At 39.8% G+C, this 12,814-nt stretch overlaps 1 protein-coding gene across 1 annotated transcript in view; it reads right to left on the bottom strand.

Moving 5' to 3' along the window:
* Nucleotides 1–12,814, bottom strand: part of LRRC1 (leucine rich repeat containing 1) — a 135,004-nt gene that overhangs the window by 40,085 nt on the left and 82,105 nt on the right. The window contains exons 3-4 of the mRNA XM_025925633.2: nt 11,585–11,663; nt 7,232–7,321 (exon numbers count right to left, since the gene is read on the bottom strand). Of these exons, the coding sequence (XP_025781418.1) occupies nt 7,232–7,321; nt 11,585–11,663 (169 nt within the window). The remainder of the gene's footprint in view (nt 1–7,231; nt 7,322–11,584; nt 11,664–12,814) is intronic.

Here is a 12,814-nt window from a genome sequence, read left to right as displayed (position 1 = left end):
CTAAAAAAAAATACATATTTAAATCTCTCCCTAATGGCTCCTTTTATCAGGGAAATTAACAATATAAATGAATAATAATTATTCTTCATTCGAAGGTTTCAGAGCAATGGAAACAGGTGTTTTGTTTTGTTTTGTTTTTTAATCAACTGTATATCATTAAGCCAGACAAGTGATTGTGTAGGAACAGGCCAATGTGGTCCCAGCACAAAGCTTCAAGAACCTAACTGGCTTGCCTACAATGTCAAGAGGGAAGCTAGCAGAGTGAAGGAGGTAACACTGTGCGCCTGGTCACATGTACTCATTCTTTATGTCAGAGCAACACTAGGGTTGCTACAGACACAAAGAGTTTAACAACCAGAGACTCCCCCCACTTTCAGGGTACAAAGTGATCGAGATGCAAACACTTGAATACTGAACAATTAGACTACCGTGTACAGATAAAGGACTAACATGCTTATTGTGTAGCCAGTAAAGAGTGGGTCAAGGAAGCTGTGCACTTAGGATCTATCTCACCCTTCTCATCATTGGAGAAGGCTTGACAAAAGAGATAGAATTTCAATCATTAAGTGAGGACAAACCTCAGCCAGTCGGCAAAGAGAGGAAAGAGGGAACACATTTTAAAGTTCACTTTTTTTTAAGCTATCCTTTTTTAAAAATTTATTTATTTTGAGTGAATGAGAGAGCGAGAGAGCAGGTGAACAGGGCAGGAGCAGAGAGAGAGGCAAAGAGAGAATCCCAAGCAGGCTCCTCGCTTTCAGAACAGAATCCAACATGGGGCTTGATCTCACAAACCATGAGATCATGACCTGAGCCAAAATCAAGAGTTGGACGCTTAAACCAACTGAGCCACCCAGGTGCTGCTAAAGTTCACTTTCATGAAAGGCTTTGAAGCTTTCTGCTTGGTTTGACCAGAGCTTGGTGGGTCTACACCACAGTAAAAACTCTATAGTGCATGCTGCTACAACAAACAAATACTACCAAGCTTCTGAAACAGTGGTCTCCAAACTTAACTTGAAAAATATTTGCAGCACACTTTTAAGTAAATATTATATGCAACATCAATACAAAAAATAAAAAAGCTAGTAACAGAGCTGTGCAGGCACAAACAGGGATCAGCAAAGACCACCCACCAGAGTGCTGTTTCTCACTCTCCTCTGTGTCCAATAGAGATTTCACTGGAACCCCTAGGGACCTGAAAAAGGAGAGGTTAAGAACCACTAGTCTTGAGCTTCACAGACCCCCAAACATTCTCTTCTAGACTGGTGGTCCTCACACGTTTATAAGAGTATACTTTTATAATCCTCTTTGCATTTATTTTTAAAAAATATAGATGTACTTTTAAATTTAATGTAATTTTTAAGTAAAAAAAATAAAGCATTTTAAAATATTTTATTTAAAAACAAAAATCTTTTGGGCTCTCAATAATTAGCAATGGGACTGAATATACTGTATTATGTATTAAATCTTTTGTTTTATAGCTGGATACAAAACAATTGATTCTAAATTGTTTTAATCCTTTGTTTAATCACTATAATAGGTGAAAGAAATTCTTCACAAAGTTACACTGATTCAAGAGGAACTATATTCTCAGCTGCATTTATTAAATCATCACTGATATTTAAAAATGACTTCTGCTTGCAGTAAGGTCTCTGATGAAATTCTGCTCACCATCATCTTCCGTGACATCAATCATTTGTATATGAAGACTAATCAGAAAATGCTGTGTTTTGGGGCACCTGGGTGACTCAGTCAGTTAAGTTTCTGACGTTGGCTCAGGTCATAATCTCATGTTTCATGAGTTCCACCCCCATACTCGGTTCTATGCTGACAGCTCAGAACCTGGAGCCTGCTTCAGATTCTGTGTCTCCCTCTCTCTCTCTCTGCCCCTCCCCTGCTCATGCTCTATCTCTCAAAAATAAACATTAAAAACAATTTTTTAAAAAAGTGCTGTGTTTTTGTATTTTTAACAAAAGAGTTTAAAGAAACTGTATTAGGGGAATTAATTTCTCACTCATTGTTAATCACCTTTATTTATTTATTTATTTATTTATTTATTTATTATTTTTATTTTTTTAAATTTTTAAAATTTAAATCCAAGTTAGTTAGCAATATAGTGCACCAATGATTTCAGGAGTAGATTCCTTAATGCCCCTTGCCCATTTAGCCCATCCCCCCTCCCACAACCCCTCCAGTAACCCTCTGTTCTCCATGTTTTAGAGTCTCTTATGTTTTGCCCCTCTCCCTGTTTTTATATTATTTTTGCTTCCCTTCCCTTATGTTCATCTGTTTTGTATCTTAAAGTCCTCATATGAGTGAAGTCTTATGATATTTGTCTTTCTCCAATTTCGCTTAGCATAATACCCTCTAGTTCCATCCATGTAGTTGCAAGTGGCAAGATTTCATTCCTTTTGATAGCTGAGTAATATTCCATCATGTATATACATATATATACACCACATCTTCTTTGTCCATTCATCCATCGATGGACATTTGGGCTCTTTACATACTTTGGCTATTGTCATCAACTTTACTTTAAAGGACAAGGTACTATGCTAACGTGCCATCACAGAGAAGAGCCAAATCTGGGACGTTCTTACTCTTTAGTAAAAGAAAGATGTGTGATTCCGCATGAGGTAACCAGTATACTTCTTTATGGTTCAAAAGATCTTCATGATCATTCTTCATGTCACCAAAAAGTATTATAGGGATTCTACTATGTGAGAGGCTTGCTTCATCTAAGTAGCCACACTGAGGGTGGCTGCCGTGCAGCCACGTGGTGAGTGTAGGACACAGAGTGTAGTGCCCTGCAGTTCCCTGAAAGTGCAACGACCTGCGACCTGTGCGATGCTGGCTTCTTCCCACACGTCAATGGCGAATGATCTGCACCCCGCAGGATTCCTAACAGTGCGCTCGGGGATTTCAGGAAGCGACAATTTATGGCCATCATGTACTGAGGTACCCAGGGAAGCAGCAACCGACTCACAGGAACACCGCAGAATACTTTACACTTGAGACAGACATGGCAGCACTCAACAGCCGTTAGATACCACGTGAACCACGAGCTCATGTCGTTCCATTTCCACACTGGACAGCATGACATTCCTTTCAAGGACACCATGTCTTTGCAAAGCTGGGTTGCCAGGGACAAACGGTAAGTACCAGGTGAAAAATCAATGTGGAAAGGGAAAAGGGGTGGCATTGTGAGAGGCTGAGTGGTGTCCAGCAGGTACCCACATCCTACAGCAAATATTTGGCAACGTTTAAAAATGAAATAAATGGGTGCTTGTGTGGCTCAGCCAATTAAACGTCCAACTTTGGCTCAGGTCATGATCTGACAGTCCATGGGTTTGAGCCCCGCAGTGGGCTCTGTGGTGACAGCTCAGAGCCTGGAGACTGCTTCAGATTCTGCGTCTCCCTCTCTCTATGCCCCTCCCCAGCTCGTGCTCTGTCTCACTCTCTCTCAAAAATAAATAAACATTAAAAAAATATTTTTTAATAAAAAAATTAAAATGAAATAAAAATATTTATTCTTTCCATTTACGTATATTATTTTTTGAAACAGCTACTAGGTTGTTAGAATAAAAATACTTATTATGTTGGCTGGACTTACCTACTTAATAAATGGCACCATCAGATATGGCCAGGAGCACTAAGAAAATGTGTCTGTTCCCCAAAGGGCCATGAGAGCCACCTGAGCTACAGTGGCAGTGCATGGAGTAGCGGAAAGCACAGGACCAGGACCAGGGGGGCCGTGCTCCAGTTACAACTCTGCCATCAACCCCCAAATGCTCTTCACATTAACCAACCACTGGCAAACCAAATGCACTAGTGGACAGATGCTCACAGGTGGCCCCAGCTTCAAGGCGACTGCAGTCAGCTTGCCCTAGATAAAGGCTTGGCTGTCTCCTCCAGGCGGGACACTCCTGCCCTCCCTGAGGGGCCCACAACCTGGACAAATCCACAGCTTTCCCAGTTCATGCCAAGTACTGTGCTAGGCGCCAAAAAGAGAAACCGAGGTCCCATTCTCACTGTTGCTCAAAAGGCAGATACTGAGGTGGCTGACTCATCTGACCAATGAGAAATAAGCAGAGTTAATCTATGCAACAATTCCCACTTCAGAATCTACAAAGATAACAGCAAGTATGATCATTCAGATGGCAGCCATTTCGTGTTCAAATTTTTTTTTTTTTTTAATATGAAATATGTATGTCTTACAGGGGTGCCTGGGTGGCTCAGTCGGTCGAGCATCCAACTTTGGCTCAGGTCATGATCTCACAGCTCGTTGAGTTCAAGCCCCGCTTTGGGCTCCGTGCTGACAGCTCAGAACCTGGAGCCTGCTTCGGATTCTGCGTCTCCCCCTCTCTCTGCCCCTCCCCCTCACTCGCATGTTGTCTCTGTCTCTCTCAAAAATCAATAAACATTAAAAAAAATTTTTTTTTTTTTTAAATATGTGTGCCTTATTTATAAAACCATATTACCTCTGAATAGTTGTTGGTTACTAAATATTTGATTCAGTGCCCTACAGAAACCGTTTGGGAATCCTCTGGAAAACTGAAGAATTGTTTTCATGAGGAAAGTTTGTAAGTTTCAAGTAAGGATTTGCTTAAAACGTAGTATACTTATGTATATATGCAATTTCCTCAACATTTCGCCATCTCAACTGCTTAAAGGGCCTTTCTGGCATGGTCTAGGACACCAGGGGTGCCCAAGCTTCTCCAAGGAGTCTGTTCTTTGCTTCTTTCTACCAAGTGAAAACTCACTGTTACTTTAGTATGCAAAATCTTAAATCCAACAGGTAGAAATCATGGAATCTCTTGCTTTGGTTAAAATATATATATAAAAAAATATATAATATATATATAATATATATATTAATTAATATATAAAATATATATATATTATATATATATATATATATATATATTTTTTTTTTAACAACCAGGAACAGGAAACTCGCTATCTCCCATTTATTTTCACAAACTGACCTAGTAAGAATCAGTTGATTCATTCATATGCCCCATATTCTTACTTCCTGGGTGATGATTCACCACAAGCTTCAAGTTCAGAGTGACAGTTTGTTTTGGAAGCAATCAGTATACATAAGGCTGTAACAGTTACACAAGATGATTAAGACTACAATCAAAACAAAACAGAACACTACCCTTATTACTGACAGGATACGTAGGTACACAAGAAATCCTGAACACTGACAAAAACAGGTACACGTACTAACAGAAAAGATGGAATAAAGGATATGTAATTTATTCTAAAATGACTATTAACTAGCATTCTCTATTAATACAATGTAGTGGGGAGTGAGAAAGGCCCTCTTATTCAAAAAAAAGAATGTATTTTCTCTCAAAGCATTCAACCTTTTTAAAAAAGACATAAATGGGGGGATAGAAGGGATGAACATGTGGGCAGTGGTAGGCTAAGAAAGAATGGGAAGGTGAGTATCAAGGGAATTAGATTCCAGAGACTTCCGAGGAGGAAGGGGAGGAGGAGGAGGAGGAGGAGTCAGTTTAGGCATTTAAATGGCTATTATAATTTGGCTATTGTTGGAAGTGCTGCTATAAACATTGGTGTACAAGTGCCCCTATGCATCAATAGCCAAATTATGGAAAGAGCCTAAATGTCCATCAGCTGATGAATGGATGAAGAAGATGTGGTTTATATACACAATGGAATACTACTTGGCAATGAGAAAGAATGAAATCTGGCCTTTTGTAGCAACGTGGATGGAACTGGAGAGTGTTATGCTAAGTGAAATAAGTCATACAGAGAAAGACAGATACCATATGTTTTCACTCATATATGGATCCTGAGAAACTTAACAGAAGACCTTGGGGGAGGGGAGGGGGGGGAAGTTACAGAGAGGGAGGGAGGCAAACCATAAGAGACTATCAAAAACTGAGAATAAACTGAGGGTTGATGGGGGGAGAGGGGAAAGTGGATGATGGGCATTGAGGAGGGCACCTGTTGGGATGAGCACTGGGTGTTGCACGGAAACCAATTTGACAATAAATTATATAAAAAATAAAATAAAAATAAATGGCTATTATATTAATTAGAAATATATGAATCTTGATACAGCAAAAGTGCTAAGTCAAGAAACCCACAGTAAAACATGATTGTTTCCTCTGCAACAGATACCATCAACTCAGAGTATACTGGGGCTTCCTGTCCCCTTCCCCTCCTGGGACATTAAGGACACAAATCTGTATCAGCAAGTCTACTGGCAACATGTTTAAACAGCTTGCATCTCAGAAAACATGATCTTGCCAGCTCAAACCGGGGTCAGCCTGCTGTCTTCCGCCTGTAGAGGAGGGAGAGGAGGGGGCAAAGTTGTCTATGAAAAGCAGTCCACTCCCACAGATTTCTGGAAAGAGACCCTTTGCAGAACAGACATCTGTCAGATACACTGCAGTTCTCAAAACCAAAGTTTCTGTTTTGTCTTAGAACTCAGGTAGGACACGTGAACACAAGGAAAACCTTCTATGACACTAGGGAATACTGGTCCACTAGCTTCGGCCAGCCACGTTGCACTTTTGTTTTAAGTGGTAAAGCATGAGCTGTCAGCCTGATTTAACCCACTGTATGTCCTGGAGGTATGGAAAAGATCTGTTAATTCAATTAATTCATCTGTGAGAATGTGTAAGAGAACATTTAATTGCCCGCACACATTTTCTTCAAAGGATTTTATTTCTGGCCATGGCTGTCCTCCCCAGCCTCTAAGCCAGCACCACGGAAGTGTGCCCATCCCATCCCATGTCCCTCTCCCCATTCCACGCCTGCTCTCCAAAGACACCACTCCTACTCGCTATTCTCAGGACTGAGGTGCACAGACACTGGCAGATGCAGCCGTTGTTCAGGGTACATACTCCGTAAATGTTTGATCAAAGTACTGAGAGTGGTAGCTGCCAATAGGATTTATTAACTACCTACATGACCAGTGCTACTTTGTTCGCTTAAGTTAACTAGTCTGGAATCCATCAGTTTGAAGGACATGTCCAAATAAATTTAGGTTTTTCACAGTAGCATTACCCCTTTTGACCACTGGGATTTAGGGTCAACTGAAAGCAAAAACACCGGAATCTCGCTATGATCTTTCTTGAGGATGAGATTAAAGATTGGGTAAAAGGCTTTCAGAATAGAAAGATAAGAGCTGTCAAAGACAAAGAGGCTGGGGTGGATGATGAAAACACTCTCCTGTCCTCACATAAACACTTACTTGCCGATATTTTCAGGCAGGGACTGCAGGGAGATGTCATTTACAGAGAGACATGTCAAATTCTGTAATTCAGGAAAGCTTTCTGGCAATCTGAAACAGCAACAACAAAATGTTAATTGAAAAAGAAAAGTGCATATAGAGTGTACACCAGACACAAATATAATGATCTCTCCCATATTCTCACTGAAATAACTTAAAATTACATTTTAAGTGGCATATTTGCCTGGTCTTCCTATATAGAAGACATCGATAAGGAAAGAAGCCAAGACTCAGTTTACCTAGAAGTACAGAGGCATGAAAAATACTTGATGGGGTGATCCAGGAATAATTAACCCAGGAAAGATACACAAGCTCTAACACTAATTTAGCCCAGAAGATTATAATAAAACACAGGACAGCAGCTTAATAATGGCTTTTTTTCTGTAGATTATAATAGCCAGAGCAAAGCTATGGATTACTTAGAACTGATCAATTGACAGCAATTGCTACTTTCTTAATAATTTTCTTTTAACTTGATTTAAGATGCCAATCACTTGAGATAATTATTATGCTTCACTATGTTCTACACAAAAGGACATTCTTTATACTTCCCTTAAATGCTACTGAAGAGTGAGGTTTTCAAAATAAAAGTATTTAAAAACTTACAAAGAAAGTTTACTTTCAGTATTTCTATGGTTACCTCCAGTTAGGGAGGAAAAAAAAATAGGGTTAAAAAGATCTCATTGCTTCTAAAATGCCAAAGGTCCTTATACATAAACCTACTAATACAGACAATAAAACATAGAATTCATTGTTTCAGGTAGGAATGAGGAGGGGGGCTTCTTGCTTTAGTGATAGTCTCTACATTAGAATCTTTCATTTCATTCCTCTTTCTAGGTTCCGTTTTTAAAAAGAAAACTCTAGGGGCACCTGGGTGGCTGGGTGGCTCAGTCGGTTGAGTGTCCAACCCTTGATTTTGGCTCAGGTCATGATCCAAGCAATGGTGGTAGGACTGAGCCCCAAGCTGAGCATGGAACCTATTTAAGATTCTCTCTCTCTCTCTCTCTCTCTCTCTCTCTCTCTCTCTCTCTCCCTCTCTACCCCCACCCCCTTCTGGCCCTCTCCCCCACCCTTGCTCTCTCTCTTTCTCTAAATAAATTTAAAAAAATAAGTAAATAAAAATTAATAAAATTTAAAAAATAATAAGCAAATTCTATGGTACTATTTCACATATAATATAGGTAATTCCAAACTTCAAAAACAAATCCAGGCCCTGCAAGATGAGAGTTATAGTCCATTATCACTGAAACACTTTCTACAAAGTTGAAACCTCTTTCACAGTGTAAGAGAAGATTTTTTATTCATATTTAAAAAGATGCAACTTACCTGCTGCCTGATTTTGTACCGTAAAGTACGTATCATTTTACAATTTTAAAAGTAGCTAAAATGCTCTTAAATATAAGGAAAAGGTATTTTGAAATAGCTGATTTCCTTTTTTATGAGCTGTTCACGTTAAGAGCCAAGCCACTGTGTGGGGAGGAAGCGTGGACGGCAGGCTAGGAGAAAGGAAGTCTAGCCGGAGCTGCCACTCAGAGGCTGCGTCATCTCAAAAGGTCATTCAGTCTCTTTCAGCCTCGGTTTCTTCAGCCATAGCATAAGCGGGTCAACCCAAATCGTTTTTAAGGTCCTTTCAACTCACAGATAAGTTGTCCTAATTCTTAAAGGAGTACACCTGCCAAATCAAAGACTTGACTTTAAGAAACCTCCCAAATATGAGGCCAGGAGAAAAACGGAGTAAAGCCTCCTACAGGGTGGGTGTGTTCTGGTCGGAGAGTTTTGAGAGAATGGTAAAGCCATGTGTCAGCAGACATTAGAAAAGGAAAACTAAAGAGGTAGAAAAGGGGATTAAGCAATTGAATGGCAAAAAAAAAAAGTCCTCCAAGGCAGCATAATAGTATTTCCCAGCTGCCTAACCCTACAAGCTGCCTTACGGATAAACAGCTTAGTTCAGTTCAACAGCCATTTAGAAAGTACTTATTCCATTCCAGAAATTAAGGTAGGGCTGGAGATAAAACAATAATAGAAGAATACAAGTAAACTTTCTCAGTCTAATTGGGGAGTCTTGGTCAAGGTGATAACTCAAATGTAAATTTCAAGGGGTTTGCCTGGGTGGCTCAGTCAGTTAAGAGAATGACTCTTGGTTTCAGCCCAGGTCATGATCTCACGGTTCGTGTGTTAGAGCCCTACACCGGGCTCTGTGCTGACAGCTCAGAGCCTGGAGCCTGCTTCAGATTCTGTGTCTCCCTCTCTCTCTGCCCCTCCCCTACTCGTGCTCTGTCTCCCTCTGTCTCTCAAAAATAAATAAACGTTAAAAAAATTTTTTTAATAAAATAAAATGTATAAATTTAAAGTGTTAGGAAAAAGGTATGCTCAGAGCATAATGGAAGGCCAGAGGAGGGGACTGTGCAGAGTAAGAAAAGACTTCCCAAAGAAGTGTAATACCCACCCACCCCCCACCTTGTACACCTTACAGGAGTGCAAAAAGAGGAGAGTGAAATAAATAACCTATGAGCACTCTGTAACAGCAGAGCCTGACGTCTGACACAGGCAACTGAAAGCAATGAACATGGAAAGATAGGCCAAGGTCAGATACAGGGCAGGGAAGGCTGCATAGCACCTGGAGGAGACGCCACTCTATCGTATAGAAACAGGGAGCTCCAGAAAGGTTTGAAGAAGAGGGACAACTGTGTGGACCATGGTTAAGAAAGAAGACAAGACTTGAGGACAGAGATGAGTTAGAGCTTACTACGTTTACTATTTTTCATAAAAATAGATGTTATTAGTAATATAGTCACTGAAATTCAAAAGACAAAAATAAAAAAGAAATTTGTTTAATGTTTATTTTTGAGAGAGCAACAGAGCATAAACAGGGGAGGAGCAGAGAGAGGGGTAGACACAGAATCCGAAGCAGGCTCCAGGCTCTAGGCTGTCACACAGAGCCCGATGTGGGCCTCAAACTCACAAACCATGAGATCATGACCTGGGCTAAAGTCGGACGCTTAAGCGACTGAGCCACCCAGGCGTCCCAAAAGTATTTTGTAAAACACATTGACTTCAGGGTGTCTAGAGTCGGTTAAGCATCCAACTTTGGCTCAGGTCATGATCTCAATGGTTTGTGGGTTCGAGCCCCGTGTCCAGCTCTGTGCTGACAGCTCAGAGCCTGGAGCCTGCTTCCGATTCTGTGCCTCCCTCTCTCTCTGCCCCTCCCCCAGTTGCTGGCTCGAAGCGCTCGCATGCGTGCGCTCTCTCTCAAAAATAAATAAACATTAAAAAAATTTTAAAAATAAAACATTTACTTCTTAAAAATAGCAGAAATGGCAAAAGCAACACTAAATGGGCATTCTCCAGCACTCCATACCCAAGAAGACCCAAGTAATTTTCATATGGGCAATATGTATCCCAAATTTTAATCTCATCTCAATTTTCCTATATGCTTAACAACAACAAAAAAAAAAAAAAGCAGAAGGGAAGAGGGAAAAGTACCTTTCTCCTGAGGTTGCTAACAGAGTTTAGAAATCTTAGATATAAACCTACTTGGCCTAGAGACACATCTGGAACTTTTCCTGAGGACCATCTCTGAATTGCCAGGTAGGCAACAATTCAGCTAACCTGGCAACACAGGAACCTGGAAGCCAGTTATCAGTGGCCTCATGACTGAGCCAGGAGCCACGAGGAGGGTGGCTCAGCTGTGCCCAGGCAATGTGCTGCGTCATACCAGAACGGGCAAGGCTGGAATCGGTAGTAAAACAGTGATAAGGTGGCTTTATTTAGAGGAATAAACCCAAAGAAATCCTCACAGCTATCGCTAAAGTAAGGAAATAATGGTGTTGGCAGAGTTGTTTGTTTGTTTTAAAGGGAGAATTAGAGGAAAGCTAAGATAGTAATATGTTTCATTACTGGGGTGGAAAAAATATCCCTTATTAGGACTTCTCCTTGGATAACTATAGGGGAAGCTCTCTGGGAATTCAGAACTCAGTCTCATCCTACAAGACAACATAAGCAATAGAGGATTTATGAACTACTCCAATGTTTCATACTGCTTGAGAAATGCACTTCTCACTCCTGTTTTGTCCACTCCACTGTGCCTCCCCTGACCCCCTACCAATATCCTTTCAATGTTCCATCAATAGCACAGTGTGCCCTTCATTGCACAGTGCTATTTATAAATAAATCTCTATGAAGGTCAATCATCCTTGATAAAGACAGCCATCCATCTAGGTACCTACACAATGGGTAACCAGGTTGTATTCATGGCTTGGTTCCCAAAAAGGATATCCTTAGTACTACATACAGAAAAGCAAGCAGAAAGGTTACCTCGTCAGTGGATTTCCGCTGAAGTCAGCTATCTGTAGTGCTTTACAGAATGAGATGCTTTCTGGAATTTCAGGAATATCTGTAGGAGCAAAGAAAACATCTGTCATTTACCACCATTGTTAATAGTTTTCACCATCCTCAAGATGGACCACAGTGACAAGAGAATATCTAGTAAGTACTATCTCTATTCAAATGTGGCATGGATTTCTAAAGTATTTTTCTACAATTCTTTAAACTTGCTTTCCTTTAAAAAAAAACTTGCTTTCCTAATGGAAGATACATATTCTGAGTAGAAGCACATTAAAGAAAAAAATATTAAAAACAAATAACACACATGGATGGACCTTGAAGGCATTATGCTAAGTTAAATAAGTCAGAAAAAAAACAACAACAACAATGTATGAACTCACTTATATGTGGAATCTTAAAAACGAAACTAAAAACAACACACAAAAAAAGAGGTCAGGCTTGTGGTTACAAGAGGCAATGGGTGAGGGAAGGAGAAAAATTGGATGAAGGTGGTCAAAGGTACAGACTTCCACTTATAAGAAAGATTAGTAGTAGGGATGTAAGTACAATATGGTGACTACAGCTAACACTACTCTATAATGTATTTAAAAATTGGTAAAGGAGTAAATCCTATGAGCTTTCATCACAAGTAGAAGATTTTTTTTCCTTTCTTTTTTTTCTTTTTACTGTAACTATATGAGATGATGGATGTTAACTGAATCTAATGTGGTAATTATTTCATGATATAGGTAAATCAAACCATCATGCTGCACACCTTCAACTTATACAGTGATGATTGTCAATTATTTCTCAATGAAACTGGAAAAAACAAACAAACAAACAAACACCACCACCACCAAGTCCCATCACCCTACCAAAAGTCATTGATGGCATTCTGTCGTAATTCCCATTCAGCTTTTTTTTCTTACATGTTCACATAGTTGTATCAGTACACTGCATTCTAGAGTATGCATTTTTAAATTATGGACTTTCTCCTTCTGATTATAAGTGTAACCATCTGGAAAATTCAGAAAAGTCCAAAGAAAACAAAAACCACCAACATTTCCATCACCCAGAGATAATGTTTTACTCTGGTTTTTTTTTCATTGTCCTCATATACATGCACACACACAGTGTGTATAAACATGTTATATTTCAAAAAACTGTAAGTTCATGCTGATTTGGTTTTTTCCACTGCACATTTTACAAAATCTTTCCTGC

Source organism: Puma concolor, chromosome B2, assembly GCF_028749965.1.
Source record: "Puma concolor isolate L17-30 chromosome B2, mPumCon1.1.hap2, whole genome shotgun sequence".
Taxonomy (NCBI): Eukaryota; Metazoa; Chordata; class Mammalia; order Carnivora; family Felidae; genus Puma; species Puma concolor.
The sequence above is the reverse complement of the archived record's forward strand: the minus strand, read 5'-3'. Positions and strand labels throughout refer to the sequence as shown.